Source organism: Gekko japonicus, unplaced genomic scaffold (genome assembly GCF_001447785.1).
Source record: "Gekko japonicus isolate JY-2015 unplaced genomic scaffold, Gekko_japonicus_V1.1 scaffold4145, whole genome shotgun sequence".
NCBI lineage: Eukaryota > Metazoa > Chordata > Lepidosauria > Squamata > Gekkonidae > Gekko > Gekko japonicus.
Window position 1 is genome coordinate 59,418 of NW_015160349.1, and position 17,744 is coordinate 77,161.

General features: G+C 50.2%; 1 protein-coding gene across 1 annotated transcript in view; it reads right to left on the minus strand.

The window, feature by feature from the left end:
- LOC107115649 (neurotrypsin-like) overlaps positions 1-17,744 on the minus strand; it is a 47,747-nt gene that overhangs the window by 21,033 nt on the left and 8,970 nt on the right. The window contains exons 4-10 of the mRNA XM_015417403.1: positions 16,045-16,168; positions 11,162-11,334; positions 8,298-8,445; positions 8,021-8,199; positions 4,338-4,479; positions 2,487-2,689; positions 916-1,057 (exon numbers count right to left, since the gene is read on the minus strand). Of these exons, the coding sequence (XP_015272889.1) occupies positions 916-1,057; positions 2,487-2,689; positions 4,338-4,479; positions 8,021-8,199; positions 8,298-8,445; positions 11,162-11,334; positions 16,045-16,168 (1,111 nt within the window). The remainder of the gene's footprint in view (positions 1-915; positions 1,058-2,486; positions 2,690-4,337; positions 4,480-8,020; positions 8,200-8,297; positions 8,446-11,161; positions 11,335-16,044; positions 16,169-17,744) is intronic.

Sequence of the window (17,744 nt, forward strand, 5' to 3'; positions counted from 1 at the left end):
CTCCACTTCCGCAGCTCAGCAGCTCTGCAGCAACCTCCACACTTGGTGCTGAGGGAGGGCGGCAGTCTAGGTCCCGCAGCGTCCACCCGAGCTCAGAGCGGCCCGCACGAGCCTACTCCGGCCAAGGAGAGTGCCGCTCCGAGTCCAGCCAGCCACCAGGAGTTGCCGTGGTCGGCCGACAGCCGAGTCCCGGGCCCCAAGAGGCCCCATGAATAGACCAACGGCCCCGGGCTGTGAGAAGGTGTCACCGTCACTGCAGCAGGGGCCTCTGCAACAGGTGGAGGAGGAGGAGATTGGATTTATACCCCATGGCCCTTCACTACCCAAAGGTGTCTCAGAGCGGCTTCCAAACTCCTTTTCCCTTCCCCTCCCCACCACAGACACCCTGTGAGGTTAGGAGGAGCTGAGAGAGCTCTGGACAGAAGCTGCTCTTTTTCAAGAACAGCTCTTATCAGAACTACGGCTTGCCCAAGGTCATCCAGCCAGGTGCAAGTGGAGGAGGAGTGGGGAATCAAACCCGGTTCTCCCAGATTAGAGTCCGCACACTTAACCACTACACCAAACTGGCTCTCAGCCAGGAGACCCTGCAACATGTCTGGCATTGGGCGCGAGGGGAGGGATGCCGGCCACGGCAAGGCTTGTGCTGCCTGCTTTCTCCCAGCAATGCTCAGAAAATCTAGGAGCTGGCAGGAGCTTAGGGTTGCCACCCTCCAGGTGGGACCTGGAGACCTCTTGGGATTACAAGCCACCTCCAGATGACAGTTCCCCTGGAGAAAATGTCTGCTCTGGAAGGTGGACTCCGTGGCATTATATCACCCCATGCAACCCACCCCCAAATCTCCAGAAATTTCCCTGCCCAGAGGTAGCAACCTCTACCAGGGCTGCCTTTCAGCCGCGCCTTTCTGACCTTCTTACCTGTAACCCAGCTGCCTGCAGACCACCACTGCGTCTCTGTCTGTCCAGCCATCGTCGCAGATGCTGCCCCACTGCCCGTTCAGGAAGACCTCCACACGCCCCTCTTTGGTGCTCTCCCCATCCACCAGTCGCACAGGGAGTCCTGGGTGATGGTCAAGACAGGCAGAAGACAGTGTGAACCACTGGACAGAGCAGGGCTGGCACAGCAGGGTGCCGCCCATACCCAAAGGTGTTGGCAGACTAAGACTGGGGTTAAGGTGGTCACCCTGCCAATGCACACAACTGCCCGCCACCAATCAGTTCATCAGCCAGACAGAAAAGGGGGTAGGCAGCATCACTAATTTGCCCTATGAAGTCATTCCTGGGTAAAAACTAGGGTCTTACTAGGACATTACTAGGACAGGAACTGCGGTGGCTCAAGTGGTTAAGATGCTGAACTGCAGGCTGTGGAAGGTCGGCAGTTCAGCAGTTCAAGACCCGAGTGTGCTGCATGACGGAGTGAGCTCCCGTCTCTAGTTCCAGCTCCTGCCAACCTAGCAGTTCGAAAGCAAGACATTGCAAGTAGATAAATAGGTACCGCTTCGGTGGGAAGAAGGTAACAGCGTTCCGTGTGCCTTGGTGTTCAGTCATGCTGGCCACATGACCACGGAAACGTCTTTGGACAGCGCTGGCTCTTTGGCTTTGAAACGGAGATGAGCACCGCAACCATAGAGTCGGATTCAACTGGCTTTTGAGCAAGGGAACCTTTACCTTTACTAGGACATTAAAACAAAGTTTGAGTCCAGTGGAACCTTTAAGACCAACAAAGTTTTATTCTAGGTATGTGTGCATGCACACTTCTTCAGATACATTGGAACAGAAGTCACCAACCATTCCATATAGGTAGAGGCTGAGGACACTGTTGCCAGAAAGGGCCAATTAGAGTCAAGATGCATAAGTAACTGAGCAGTAAATGCAGCTAAGACTGGATGGAGGCGATTGGTAAGACCTGTGAATAGCAATACGTTTGCAAGCAGATGTGAGAACTGAATGACATTAGCATGTGTAGTGAGATAAGAAACCGATATCTCTGTTAAGCCCTGGGAGTTCCATTGTCCTGAGTGTTGTAATAACTTGTAATTCAGCAGTCTCCCATTCTAGTCTGTTTCCAAAGTTCCTCATTTTTTTTGCAAACTTTTGTTGCAAAGGAACTTCAGAAACAGACTACCTATATGTCATGGTTGGTGACTTCTGTTTCAATGTATCTGAAGAAGTGCACACAAAAGCTTGTACCCAGAATAAAAATTTGATGGTCTTAAAGGTGCCGCTGGACTCAACCTCTGCTTTATTGCATTAAAAGAGGCACACGAGAAAGGGGCACTTTCCCTTCTCACATCCCTAGGGCTGCCAGCTCTGGGTTGGCAAATGCCTGGAGATTACGGGGATGGAGCCAGAGGAGGGTGGAGGACCGATCACGGTCACCTGGAGACCAGCTGAAATCCCTGTTGATCTCCAGCCGCCACCTGGAGGTTGGCAACCCTGCTTTGTAGAGGTTGGCACACACACACACACACCCCTCTGTGGTACGTTACCTGGTGCCTCCTCTGTCACCTTGTTGTTCTCAGGGGAGCAGTGAACCCCCACGTCCTCCTCATGTGAGCAGTCGTGCTGGCCCCAGTTGCTGTGGGAGCAGTCCAGGAGAGAGAGCTCCGTGCCCACACAGGCCATGTCGTCCAGCAAGATGAATCCTTGGCCCGGAGGAAACTCCCCCTCTGACCCCAGCCAGGCTGGTCCCCTGGAGGAGGAAGCGAAGACACGGCACATGACAGAGGGCCCTGCTCTCAAAGCCTCCCTCGCCCCTCCAGCAACCAGCCAGGAGCCCGGATCCCCTTGTGGTCGTTCCAGGGCCGCCGGACTGGAGATCTCCTGGGATTAGGGCTGACCTCAGCTACAGGAAGAAGGTCGTGAGCAGGGAGAAGGACCAACCAACCTCTCCGGTCATTTGCTTCAAACCTCTGCTGAGAGGCGTGTCAGTATCTAAATCTATACTAGCAAGCTGTCAGTCTGCCGTGGACAGTGAATGTCAGATCAGGATGATCTAAGTATGACAGCTAGTGGTCATATGACATGGTGGTTGCGTCAGCCTTTGCACATTCACCATGACTTAGCAAATATGTAAATGACTGTAATGTGATTGGTTCTTGTACATATAAATGTAGTGCTGAGCAGTGCTGTTCATCCCGTCTATGGGATCAGTTGTCTGCGCAGCACCTTGTCAGTGAGTACCACGATTTGGGCTCAGAGAGACTGTAAAATACTCCAGTGTAAATAAACTGTAAATACTTTTATACTACTCTGCTACACGGTGTTTTCTTCACTACCGTCAAGGCGACGCGCGGCGGAGAGGGGAAGGAGGGAAGGAAGGCGCGAGGGCGGGCCTGCTTGTCGGTCCCAGAGCATCGGAGAGCGGGCAGGGATGCGATGCTGGGGACGGCGGAGGAGACCCAGGCCCTCCTCCACCCTCTCAGGCTCCCAGGGCCGTCGCCGCCTCCTCAGCCTGGAGCTGATGCTGGTGCTGGGGCCCCCCTCAGGTAAGAAGAGGCGCTGTTCCAAAATTACACAGGTGCCCACCAGGCTCGAAAATGCTGGGGCCACCTGGGTTAGTGTGGCACCTGAACGGATCCACAGCCAACCCACCCAGCTTTGCTCCAAGGGAGTGTAGTATGAATGGGAGTATAAAGATTTTAATATATAGGTTTTTTCCTTCTTGATTGTTCATATTCATATTTCTCTGGATTTTATAGATTTATTCTTTAAGTAATATTTTATTAGGATGTTAGAAAGGCCTGTTATATAGAAGGCTTTCCTCTTTTGGGTCTGATATTGTTAGCAGACAACATAATAGGTACAAAGTTCATGATTCTGTAGTTCTTAGGGCAAACCTTGCAATGTCTGGGTCAGAGAAGATTTTAGTCTGATATGAAGAATCCTTGCCCATAAGTAAACACTTAGTTTGACGTAGATACATGTTTCTTTATATCTGGCCAATCAGAGGATTATTACTCAAATTACCACTGTCTTTTGTAACCAATTATGCTGTTTGAATATTGTTTTCTTGATGATGTCAGTCCATGTATAAAATATCATGTATTTATTGAATATGTTCAGGATATGCTCAAGAAGATGAAGAAGAAGAAAGTTGTCAATTTTTGGTTAACTATTTGGTCTAATTGTTTTCCTATTAATTGAGGCATGTCTCCTGATTATGCTGAGAAGAAAGCAGTCAGTTTTGATGGGTCCTTTGGCCTAACTGTTTTCCGTATTTCATTACAATAAAATACAAGAACTTCCTCCTCATTTGACTTCATTTTTGACAGGGAATCTAATATGTACAACAGGAGCTCTCTTCTGAATTGGATCCCTTCTTCTGACTTCTGACTTACCTGAAGCCCATCTGCCTACAGGCCACCTGGGCCGTGATGCCCGTCCAGCCATCGTTGCAGACACACCCCCACTCTCCACCGTGGTATATCTCCACCCGCCCTTCGTTTGGGGCGGGGCCTCCAACCAGGCGGATGCTGCCTTCTGCTGGAATGTGAGACACACAGATAAGCAAGTGATCAGTAAGGAAAACTCCCGTCCTGTCCACACATGTTCCTGGCACAGGTGAGCATTTTATTAACCTTAGCCTTGCAGAAGTATCGTGAAAACAACCATCTTGTCACCTAGAACTTAAGATTCCTCGTAGCCTTCTACTGTAAAGCGGCAAACGTCATGGAAAAGTGGCTTTGGTCCAGAGCAATTTTCCCTCTAAGCTGCGGAGTCTTGTGAGCAACAATTCTACTGTGTGAGCTCCTGGCATTAAAGTTGTGAGCGAGCGATTTGGCTACTGCATGAATTAGTTTGCTCTGGAGTCCTCCTTCCTGAGCTGAGACAAAAACGTGTGTGCCGGAGGCTAAAAAACTGTGTGCTAGCTCACGCTGACTCAGCTGGTCCAGAGATGCACAGGTGGACACATAAATAGAATTAGTGCAGTTCACTTGGACAAGACCTCGCGCATTTGTCTCAATATATCATAGCACCCAGAAATTGGTTGCACAACATTTTTGAAATGCAAGTGAGGATACTAGGAGGAATTTCAGACAGACGATAGAAGAGGAACGGTTCCCAGAGGATCCGCAGAGGAGGATCATTTCAGACAGAACCGGTTCCCTACCGGAATATATTTGTAATTTCACACACAAACGCTTCTGTCTCGTTTAGGAAATGGGGCTGAAGCGTTTTACTTGTCAACCGCTTCCAAGTACTCTTCAGTTTCCTCTCCCGGTTCCGATGGGCTTTTTCCTGCCGTTGTTCACCCGCGCGGGCAATCTCTGGCTTTTTTTTTAAATGTTCGCTTTATAGCGCTATAACACTGTGACGTAATAGCATTATAGCAACACCATTAGAATGCCTGGAGTGTTTTGTTATAGCGCCATAGCGCTCTAAAGCGAACGTTAAAAAAAAAACCCGGAGATCGCCCGCGCGGGCGAAAAACAGCAGGGAAAAAGCGGTGCAGTCTGAAATGGCAAACCGCTTCAGATCAAGCTCTTTACCGGAAGGGGAAAGCCATGTGTGAAATGGCAACCCTATACCTGTTTACTCCACGATGGATCAAAAACAGGTTCAAAACGGGTTAAGAAGGGTAATGTGAAATTCCTCCATAAGTATGATTCAAACTAAACAGCAACCATGTTCTTTTTCTTGTAGTTCCACTTCTGCAAGAGCTCTAGCACCAGGGGAAATTTTGCACCAGATCCAGTCCAGTTTCTCATGCAGATTTTTACATTGGATTGGTTGTTTTATTAGTGCACTGTAATAATTTTATCATGTTGGTTGTATTTTATCTGTTTTAATGCTGTAAATCACCCAGAGCCCGCTTGCGGGGTTGGCCGATTTAGAAATCTAAATAATAACAACAACAACAATAGATGTCTGATTCAGCCCATGGAGACCTTCTAATTCCCACTGATTTTCATGCTTGGTTTATTTGTTTTTTGTTTGTTCAATGTGTATCCCACCCAGGGGTCATTTTGAAGAAAAAGAGGTGTAGGAGCTCATTAGCATAACTCATTAGCATAACTCATGTGCATATGACACCCACACCTGACATCACCGGAAGTGTGTCAGAAGGCAACGCCCACCGCTCAGGCTCCACCGGACTCTTTTCGATTGCTAGCTATTGGGGGGGGGAACGTGCAGATCTGTCCTCGCAGAGGAGGGAGAGCTTGTACCTGAATGCGGGCCGGGGGGGGGGGCTCTGCAACTTACCTGGCTGCTTCTTGCTCCTCGCGGCCCGACTGAGGGCTGCTGGGAGCAGGGAGTGGGGCTTGTTGCATGTGTCCGCTCCCTGGGCTCCTTACTGCTGGAGCTCTGCTCCTGTACGCTCCCGCAGGAAATGATCCCGCCCTTCCCACAAGCGGGCTCTGGGCGGGTAGCAACAAATAGTTTAACTCTCCCTCTTATTTATTCACGGTATTTATACCCCGCCTTTCTCACAGGGGCCCAAGGCAGATTCCACACAGTGGGCCAGGACAATCAGCAAAACGGGACATTCAACAACCAGTGAATCAGGATGTTAGAAGTCTGGAACCGCCAGAAAGAGCTGAAGCAGAGCATGAGTATTAGCATGGTGCATTAAGCAGTCCAGAGATTACACAACATCATCCTACTCACAGCAGTACAGATCACAGTGCCGATCATTTACCCAAGTGGAGGCAATGAGGGTGCAATGTATTGGCTGGATAGCACCCGGTGGTTTTAAAGAATTTAATATATTATGAATCAAACTTTCCTAATATATTTATTGTATTACAGTTTAATAGATGCAATTTTAATTTATCTGTATAACTTAATAGTGTGTATCCAACCATCCACAGACTGCCCGGCCACTGTAAGGCAGGCTCTGAAATAACGTGAGAATACCAAGCATCTCAGCCTTCCTTTTTTAAAGACTCCAGCAACTTTGCAACCCTTTCCCCAGCACCTATAGAGACACTGGAAGTGTATGTAGTTGTCACTAAAGTCTTAAACCAGAAACGGCCGGCGTGCTTTCTGTGTGTCTCTTCTTGGCCCTGTAAGGCAGGTGGAGAGAAGAGAGGAGTCGAATCATGCTCATAAAGAGGCTGATAACAGTGGGAAGGCTATTCACTCTATTCTTTCCTCTCATTGACAATAAGGAAATCACTTGCCGAGCTGGAGCCAAATGACTCATACATCAGAAGAGTCAGGGGTCATTTCCTGCAGGAGCGCACAGGAGCGGAGCTCCGGCAGTAAAGAGCCCAGGGGGCGGGCACATGCAACAAGCCCCACCCCCTGCTCCCAGCAGCCCTCAGTCAGAGCAAGAAGCAGCCAGGTAAGCTGCAGAACCCCCCCCCCAGCCCCCCAGTCCAAAACAGTCCAGTGGCACCTTTAAGGCCAAGGTTTATTCAGGTACAAGCTCTCCCTCCTCTGTGAGGGCAGATCTGCATGTTCCCCCCCCCAATAGCTAGCAATCCAAAAGAGTCCAGTGGAGCCTGAGGGGTGGGTGTTGCCTTCTGACACACTTCCAGTGATGTCAGGGGGTGTGGCACATGCAAATGAGTTATGCTAATGAGTTATGCTAATGAGCTCCTGCACCTCTTTTTCTACGAAATGACCCGAGAAGAGTAATACATCAAAGCAAGGCATGTTTTAGCAGTAAATGTACGATATACAGATATATAAAGATCACATGCAGATTGTTTAAGATTTTAAAAGATGATGCTTTGAGTCTAATAAGTAAGATCTTTGACAGGCAAACATGGTTAAGGCAACTAAAAGCCATAGCAACAAGTCTTAATTACCACATAAATCATGGGTAATTAGATGGAAGTTAAAATTATGGTGCCATCAACTGGGTAACATTCAGTTGCAGGCAAAATACAAGTTGGTTGTGTTTGATTCCCTCGTTGTTTGGTTCTCGTAAGCACAACACCACAGGCAGTCCGAGGAGCAGTCATACAGCTACCGAGGCTAAAGCAGACGCAAGAGTTGTGCGACGTGTGAGAAGGGAGGGGGGCCCCTTCGGCTGGCGCCTTCAGGGGCGGAGTGCTGGAGGGAGCCCTACCTGTAAAGGGGTCACAGGTCACCCCAGCATCTTCAACGTGGTCACAGTTGTGCTCCCCCCAGTTAGTCTTCTCGCACTGGTCCAGGAAGAGCTCGTTCCCTGAGCACTCCACTTCATCCAGGAGGATCGGGCCTGAGCCCTGCCCAAAGTGAGCCCAAGATGCAGCCTTCGGGTTTCCACTGGAGAGGAGAAAAACAGGCGTCCCGTGAAGGTCGAGGATCCTTTTGGGGGGCTGGTTTCAAGGTAAGCCGGGTAGGGCAGCCCAGCCCTTACAGACCTGAGGCCCAGCTGCCGGCAAACTACTTCAGCATCCCGGTCATCCCACTGGTCGTCACAGACGGTGCCCCAGCGGCCATTGCGGTAGACTTCCACTCGTCCCTCAAAGCTCTCCTTTCCCCCCACCAGGCGAAGCGGGGTCCCTCCACCTGCTCTTCAGGAAAGCGAGGGGAGACTGATAGAGGAAGGGCCAAGAACAACAACACTGCCCCAACTTCCTCCTGCCTCCCCCGTTTCTTTCGAGGGCCCTGGCTCCTGCGGCACACACCCATCTGCACCACCGGTGCAAGGCACGGGGCTGCCCCTTCCCACACCGGCTGCCTCAGACTAACTCCTGAGTAGAGATGTGAAGGCCCGGAAAAAAAACGGAAAAATTCAGAAAAAAAACGGGTTTTTTCTGTTTTTTTTCTGAAGCTTTTTTTTTTTCCGGAAAAATTGAAAAAAGAAAAGAAAAAAAAATGATTATGGAACGTTTTATTTCAACATGATGAATAAAATATTTTAAGACAAGGTGTTCAAATATTTTCCAAATCATTTCTTTTATATCAGATTGATCTAATTTCTGTGCACTGAGGACAAGCATGTCCTAGGTTACAAACTGAACTCTCCAATGCAAGAACAAGATGCATTTCTTCCTTTAGGAGGTGCTATTTTCACAAGAAAAGAAAAAGGTTTCGGTTTTGTGTTTGCATGTGGGTGGGTATTCTGTTTGTAATAATTGTTTGGATACACTATATTTTTAATATGCTAGTTGTGATAATTTCATGCCAAGTAAAAATGTCCATAGTCATATTTTATGTTCCTAAAGTAACAGAATGACTTTCAATCTAGAAAAGACAAAAGAAATGCTAATGTAGCATTTTTTTCAATTTTTCCAAAAATTTCTGTTTTTCCCCGGAAAAAAAAACGGGGAAAAAACGGGTTTTTTTCCGAGCTTCAAAATTTCCAGAAATTTTACATCTCACAATGTTCCCTCTAAGCTGTGGAGTCTTGTGAGCAAAAATTCTACTTTGTGAGCTCCTGGCATTAAAGTGGCGAGCGAGCCATTTTGATACGGCATAACTTAGTCTGCTCTGGAGCCCTCCTTCCTGAGCTGAGACAAAAATGGGTGAGCCAGAGGCTAAAAAACTGTGAGCTAGCTCACACTGACTCAGCTTAGAAGGAACACTCCTCCTGATCCCCACCCCCACCCCGGCTTTCGAAAAACAATCATTTGGGATGATTCTTCTACTAAAAGGGGTGCCGTGCACGTGGGGGGTATGAGTCCCCTCCTCGCCGCCCAGGTTTAGTTTGCTTCCCAAATCGTCTGGAATGATGGGTTGTAGGGAGGTAAGGCGGAAGAGTGGGAGGGGCAGTGTGGTATAGTAGTTACAGTTTCTGACTGAGATCTGGGAGACCAAGGCTCAAATACTCACTCGGCCACAAAGCTCGCTGGGTGACCTTGGGGAAGTCAGCCAGACATGTGTGGAGCTCCCTTCTACCAACAGAGCAAAGTTTGAGTCTGGGGCACCTTTAGGACCAAAAGAGTTGAGTTCTGGGTATCAGCTTTCGTGTGAATGCGTCTGATGACGTGCGCATGCACATGAAAGCTTATGCTCCCCCACGGGCACTACGGTCGGGGACGCAACATCTCCTGGCGATGCCAGGCCCCAAGGAGGCCAGGCTGGCTGCTACCAGGGCCAGAGCCTTCTCGGTGGCGGCTCCTACCTGGTGGAACGAGCTCCCGGAGGAGATCCGGGCCCTGTGGGACCCCGCACAGTTCCGCAGGGCCTGCAAGACGGAGCTCTTCCACCAGGCGTATGAGTAGGAGTCGCCACTATCGTACCATCATTATCTGGCCCTGGAAGGAAGAACGACAGTGCTAAGCGGAACAAACGGCACTGGGGGGTATAGCAGCATTAATACGTCATCTTCATGGAAGATCTATTCGGAACATCTAGAGCACTTACTAAGATTGTAATATTGTAGAAATGATTTTAAATGGTTTTAATTGTGTTTTATGTGCGGGCTTATGCCTGATTGTGAGCCGCCCTGAGCCCGCGTAGTGAGGAGGGCGGGCTATAAATTGAATGTATAAATAAATATAAATAAATAAATGCCCAGAATTAAACTTTGTCGGTCTTAAAAGTGTCCCTGGACTCAAACTTTGTCCTACTGCTTCAGACCCATACGGCGACCCACCTATAAGTGCCAAGTCAGACCACTGGTCTACCAAGGTCAGTATCGTCTCCTCTGACACAGTCTCAGGCAGAGGTCTTCCACATCACCCACTACCTGATCCTTTTCATGGGAGATGCTGCCTGGGATTGCATGCATCACCAATGCTCTGCCACTGAGCCACGGCCCCACCTCCGAGCCACGGCCCCACTCCAAAGCCACGGCCCTGCTCTCTCCTGAACCTACTTTGTAGGGTTGTTGTAAGGGGAAAAACACGAGTAGGGCGGACCATACAGGCCACCCTGAGCTTCTTGGAGGAAGAAAAGCAGGATAAATAGCCAACAGAACAGAGCTCCTCTCTCTTTTCCTGCCCACCTTGTGCAATCAGATCTTTCCAGAGTCTGCTTCGCGGGCTAATGTGGCAGAATCATGACAACACACCGCTGGGCCTCTCATGCACCCTGAGGCCTCTAGTGGCTGGTCTGCAAATATGACTGAAAAGAGGGGGGGTTTCCCCTCAGGGCTGAACATGAGGGGAAGGGAACAGTGTTCACTAACCCTAACCATTCATTGTGCTTTAAAACCCACACGCCCTCAGTGGACCCAAACGAGTGAGCATGCGGCAGAAATGTGACCCCCTCACCACCAACAACTAAGTTATCACAGATGTTAAACTGCAAAGGGCTGGAATGAGGGGCAAACATGTACCTTGAGGAGGAACGCAGTTTGTGGCCCCAACTCCCTGGAGGCAGGTCCCGGACGTCTCTCGGTACCCACACTGCAACAGCGTCTTCTCATCCCCACGACAGTTTGCAGACTGCAGGTGGAAGGGCACCAGGCCCAGGCCGGAGTAGCTCACCCGTCGAGCTGTGCCAATTTCACTGAGTGAGGCAGGAGAAAAATGTAAAGAGCACAACGAAAACCCCTGGCAACGGACGACTTTCGCTTCCCTCCGCAGCCTCCGTTTCTGCAGCAGCGACAAAACGATCTGTCCAGCCACCGGCCTGAGAACGACTATTTTGCAGCTGTGCCTCTCAGCCAAGTTACAGCTTACGTACGGGGATGCCCCATTATCCCTGCTGGCTGCGGTTGCGACAGACTGTTAAGAGGTCCAGCCTTCTAAACCCACAATGGGATAGCGTGGAGGAGCCAGGCAAAAGGCCACCAAGGAGAAACACCTTTCTATAAAACCTGTGGTTTCTTGAGATCTTAAAAGGTAAAGGTTCCCTTGCTCGAAAGCCAGTCGAGTCCGACTCTAGGGTTGCGGTGCTCATCTCCGTTTCAAAGCCGAAGACGTTTTTGTGGTCATATGGCCGGCATGACTTAACACCAAGGCGCACGGAACGCTGTTACCTTCCCACCGAAGTGGTACCTATTTATCTCCTTGCAATTTCTTGCTTTCGAACTGCTAGGTTGGCAGGAGCTGGAACTAGAGACGGGAGCTCACTCCGTCATGCGGTCAGGAGATCTTATGGGAGCTTTAATTCTTGGCCCCTTGCCGGCATCAAAAACCTCACAGGATGTCGAGAGCAGGACCTTCTTCGCAGTGGCTCCCCAGCTCCAGAGTTTCCCTCAGAGGCGGGCTTGTCTAAGGGGAACTTTGAAAAGTATAATCTCTCTCTGCAGTCTGAAGGGGTACAGTCTATTCTCTACCGGTTCGGCACTCTGCCGCCCTACGACCAGGTCAACGGGCTGTGTGTGTCCACTAGGGGGAAGGGGTAAATTGCAAAAGCAAACGGGTGCCAGGAGAGCCATCACCGGGAACCACTGTGATGGCATTCACCACGCGGGGGATTTCCAGGCTAAGTGACTTCCTGTCACACTAACCCATGGCATAAAGTTTAAACGTATTGGGCTTTGTTGCTGTTCTGGACACTTCTGTGGCATTTGGGGCCACACAGTTGAGTTTATAGAAGGCTGTGCTGAAATTGGAGGGGGGGGTAATTTTCCTCAGGCCCTTCCTGCACCGGTCACGTCCCTCGGTTCCCCCACACAGCTCCTGTCACGTCTTCCCTTTCGTTCTGCATCCCCCCCACCAGTGTTCCCTCTAAGCTGAGTTAGTGTGAGCTAGCTCACAGTTTTTTAACCCCTGGCTCACCCATTTTTGTCTCAGCTCAGGAAGGAGGGCTCCAGAGCAGACTGATTTATGCAGCGGCCAAATCGCTGGCTCACAGCTTTAACGCCAGTCGCTCACAGAGTAGAATTCTTGCTCACGAGACTCCACAGCTCAGAGGGAGCCTTACCCCCCCACTCCCGCTTTCAACTGGAGTTATCTTTTTTTTGTTCTGCATTGGTTTTTGTCCTAGGCTTCCCAAGTCCCCCCGGGGAGCGGGGAAACCCCTGACCCAGAGGCCCGTTCCCCGCCGGGCCCCGGGGGGAACTCCTCCCCGACGTGCGCGTAACCCAGAAGTGACGCCACCACGGCAGGCATGCTGGGGGCGGGGCCACGGCCATCCAAGGGAAAACTCTATGGTTTTCCCTCGTATGGCTGCGGCCCCGCCCCCAGCGTGCCTGGCGTCGTCACGTCACTTCCAGGTGACGTGCATGCGGCGCGCGTGCAACAGACGCCGGCCGGGAGCCCCCCGCTCCCAGCGAAAATCCACTTGGCAACCCTAAACCGTGATGATTCATTAACTTCAGTGGCACACACACACACACACACACACACACACACTCAGAAAAATACTGTCATGGGCTGACCCAGAAAGAAATGGCAGTAGAAATGAAGTGGTCTGGCCGCAGGATGCCAGAGTGGGGTTTTCTCTTGCCTTCTGGCCCTGGGACTCTACAGGAGCTGCCAGCAGGTTCATTCTGACTCCTTAGCTAGCCCGGCCCTCTTCCCTTCACCTTGATACTGGCCTATCAGAGCTGGGGAATTCAGGGAAAAGGTAAATATTTAATGAACTGCAAGAGAAGAATAAATTATTGATAGAGTTTGGTTAAAGAGCCAGCAAAACTGTAAATGCCGGTGCTGAGTGGAGGGTGTGCGAAGGCATTGTTTATGTTTGTTCTGAATTTTGTCCCTTCAGGTCTCGGTTCGCTTTCCCTCTGCTGTATCCTCAGCTTTTCTGAAAGTGGTTTTGTGCCGGGCCTTTTCACTGCTTTGCTTCCAAGCCAAAGGGAATTCAAAGCAGAAACTTCCCCTCGGGTTTTACCTCCCTGCCCTTTCCCCGCCCCTCGGAGGCCACTCCTCCACAGCCCCCACTGAGGCTGCTCCTCCCACTCGGCACCTTCCGCCTCACATTAAAATGGCGCCTCGTCGGGGGGAGGGGGAGGACTATGGGGGCGCAAGTTTTGCTCTCCAGCTGGGCTGCCTGCTCCTGCCACCAATGTTCCCTCTAAGCTGTGGAGTCTTGTGAGCAAAAGTTCTACTTTGTGAGCTACTGGCACTAAAGTTGTGAGCGAGGGATTTAGCTACTGCATAAAGTAGTTTGCTCTGGAGCCATCCTTCCTGAGCTAAGACTATAAAGTTTGAGCCGGAGGCTAAAAAAATGTGAGCTAGCTCACACTAACTCAGCTTAGAGGGAACACTGCCTGCCACCCAGTTTAAACCAGGCGGAGCTGCGCCTGCCAAGAGCCATCGGGTCCCTGCAGGCACAGCGAGCCCGGCTGGGCTGCCCTCTTGTGCCACCCAACTTAGCATCACGGAATCACAGAGCCAGAAGGGAACTCCAGGTTTAAACCGGGTGGCAGGAGAGGACTACCCAGCCAGGCCCGCTGCACTTGTGGGGAGCTGACGGCTGCCTGCAGAAGCAGCTCTATGCTGTCTTCTCTCTCTCTCTCTCTCTCTCTCTCTTTCTCTCTCTACAACCGTCACATTTCTAGCTATAGTTTTCCCTTTCCTGACTCTCTCTCTCTCTCTACAAACGGCATAAGTCTAGCACTAGTCTTATGCTGCTTGTTTTTTAAAAAAATGAATGACTCCCATCCAACGTTCCCTCTAAGCTGTGGGGTCTTGTGAGCAAAAAATCTACTTTGTGGGCTGCTGGCATTAAAGTTGTGAGCGAGCGATTTGGCTGCTGCATCAATTAGTTTGCTTTGGAGCCCTCCTTCCTGAGCGAAGGCAAAAATGCGTGAGCCGGAGGCTAAAGAACTGTGAGCTAGCTCACACTAACTCAGCTCGGAGGGAACACTGCTCCCCATCTGCAGGACGCGACCCCTTCTTTTGGGGGTGAGACGGCTACAAGCAAGCACTCATCGGCCATCCTCCACCCTTCATCGGTGTACAAGCTCCATTTCCCCCTATTTATAATTTTTAATTTTTTTCAAACAATCTGAGTTTAGCACAATGAGGCTTTCAGTGGAGTGTTTTTTGGGTTTTTTAAAAAGGAGCTTGTTCCGGTAATGATTCAAAAGGGGGTTGTAGAAGAGGCAAACGGAAGCACCACCAGTGCAAATAAAAAAAGGATTTCAGTGCCGTATGCAAACTAAATAAAGGGGGGCGGGGGAGATCGTCAGCCCAGATGTAAAAAGAGAGACACTGGGATGGGAAGCCGAAAGCTTTTGAAACTTCTTTCCCTTTAATGCTTCAGGCAATAAAGTTTGGGTGGGAGGACCATTTCGGCAGCCTCTGGAATAAGGCTGCCAGGTACTGGGAAGGAGCCTTCTGGGAGTGGGGTGGCTCTCTGCTCCTGAACAGCAACACTGCCATGCAGCGCCCCCGACGCAATGACGTCATGCAGAAGTGACATCATCATGTCGGACACGCGTAGTGACACTCTGGTTTGAGGGCAAAACTCTATGGTAAAATTGCCCTCAAACCATATAGTTTTGCCCTCAAACCAGAGCATCGCCGTGCAACATCCCCGATGCGATCATGTCACTCAGGGCTTTTTTTGTAGAAAAAGCCCAGCAGGAACTCATTAGCATAATAGGCCACACCCAACAACAGAAATTCATTTGCTTATTAGGACACACCCCTGACAGCACAGCTCATTAGCATATTAGACCACACACCCCATGTTACCAGAAGTATGGTCATCCAGACACACCCACCTTTTGCTTCTTATTCTGTTTACCTTGTTTGTTGTCCAAACCCAGGGCCTTTTTTTTTGTAGCAGGACCTCCTTTGCATGTTAGGCCCCACACCCCTAATGTAGCCAATCCTAATGAGTTTCTGCTGTTGGGTGTGGCCTATTATGCTAATGAGTTCCTGCTGGGCGTGGCCAACTCGGGAGCCAGCCGGAACTCCGTTCCTGTGCGTTCCTGCCCAAAAATAGCCCCGATGTCACTTCCGTGTGAATCATCACACTGGCAACGTCACGCAGCGATGTCGCTGTTTGGGGGCAGGGTTTCCCCCTCCAGGCAGAAGCCCCCAAAACCTGAACCACGAGGATTTAAATGGAAGGTGATTGCTGGACGCTACTGTGCAGCTGCGATAGGACAACTGCATTTTTTTTTAAAGACCCTTTGGAGGCCATCCCCCAACACACAGGTCACGTGAGGTGTCCACCTTAATTAAGCAAAAAATGCAGGGTTTGGTTGTAGATGCAGACTGAATACACAGAATATACAATAAATTAACCGGAGGAGGAAAAAATAGTGCCGAGGGGCCCCCTGCTTCAGTCCTGCCCCCCCCAAGGCATGCCTACCTGAGACCCAGCTGCCTGCAGACCACGCTGGCCTCCCTGTCTGTCCACTCATCCCCACAGACGGCGCCCCACAGGCCACGGAAATAGAGCTCCACCCGGCCACCCTCCGCCAGCCGCACAGCACCTGTCGAAACAGAGAGGCCGAAAGGACCGCATCAGAGGGACCTTCACGAGGCTTGGCGGCTCTCGCGGTCTGCCTCTCTTCCGGCCGCAGGATTTGGTCTCCCGCTCGTTCCCATCAGGAGTGACCAAAGCGACTGTGTGGGAGGGAGCCGTTGTAAATCTCTTCCTGCTTTCCTCGCACTGCCTGGTACAGTGATTATGGAGGCAGCAAGAACGCCCGTTTCCCTTAATTTCACCAGTGGGGGGTGGGGGGGGTCGGTTATGTTCGACACATTCCCAAAGCGCATGACCGTAAGGACACACAGTATTCATACAGCATTTCAAAACTCTCGAGGGGATTCTCATCAGTCTTGAGCAGGCCGGGTCATGACCACCAGAAGGGGCCTGAACGGGGAGGAACCCAGGAGCCGCCAAGAGCCCTTTCATCAGCTCTTCCCTGGCAAAGTTCCGATTTGATCGGAGGAGTTGCCGGGCGGCTCTTCTGCCGCTTGAGGGCTCAGCCATGTCAGGACTGTGCCACCCACTTGTAGCCAGTGTTCCCTCTAAGCTGAGTTAGTGTGAGCCAGCTCACAGTTTTTTTAGCCTCTGGCTCACACAGTTTTGTCTTCGCTCAGGAAGGGATGGGTCCAGAGCAAACTAATTGATGCAGCAGCCAAATCGCTCGCTCACGACTATAATGCTGGTAGCTCACAAAGTAGAACTTTTGCTCACAAGACTCCACAACTTAGAGGGAACATTGCTTGTAGCATCAATGTTCACGTGCCACATCCATTTAAATATGATGCTGGTCAGCAAATCCTTGGGACTCTGCATGCCACCTGCATCTCATTTAAACTGGACGGTCATGTAGGCAGCGTCATTATGCATGCAGATGTCAGCTTGCGAGCGCAACGCCCCCTTCCATCACACAGGCACCTGCGCACTAACCGGGGTCTCAGATCATAACGCCGGCCTGTCCAGTATATTTCCCTTGCTGATGAAAACCCAGGGAGATGAAACCGACAAGCCCTTTAGGCAAAAAATGACTGATGAGGCTTTTACCAGGTACGTTGGAGAAGGCAGCGAAGCTCTTTCTCTCGCTTTTTAAAAATTGTCATGCACGCACACAGAGAAGGTGCACGCTAGGCTGGAGAGCTTTCGCACACTGTCAAGAGGTGAAGTGGAACAGTGTAGTATGAATGGGAATATAAAGATTTTCATATATAGGTTTTTCCTTCTTGATTGTTCATATTCATATTTCTCTGTTTTTTTATAGATTTGTTCTCTAAGTAATATTTTATTAGGATGTTAGAAAGGCCTGTTATATAGAAGGCTTTCCTCTTGTAGGTCTGATATTGTTAGCAGACAACATAATAGGTACAAAGTTCATGATTCTGTAGTTCTTAGGGCAAACCTTTCAATGTCTGGGTCAGATAAGATTTTAGTCTTGTATCAGTAATGAATACTTTTGTTTGGGGAAGAACAAGCTTTAGCCGATATGCCTTAGGTCATGTCAAGTAAATATGTGACGCTATTGCATAGAAACACCTTACTTACATTTGACCAATAAGGAGATTTTTATGTAAATGTTGTTTAAG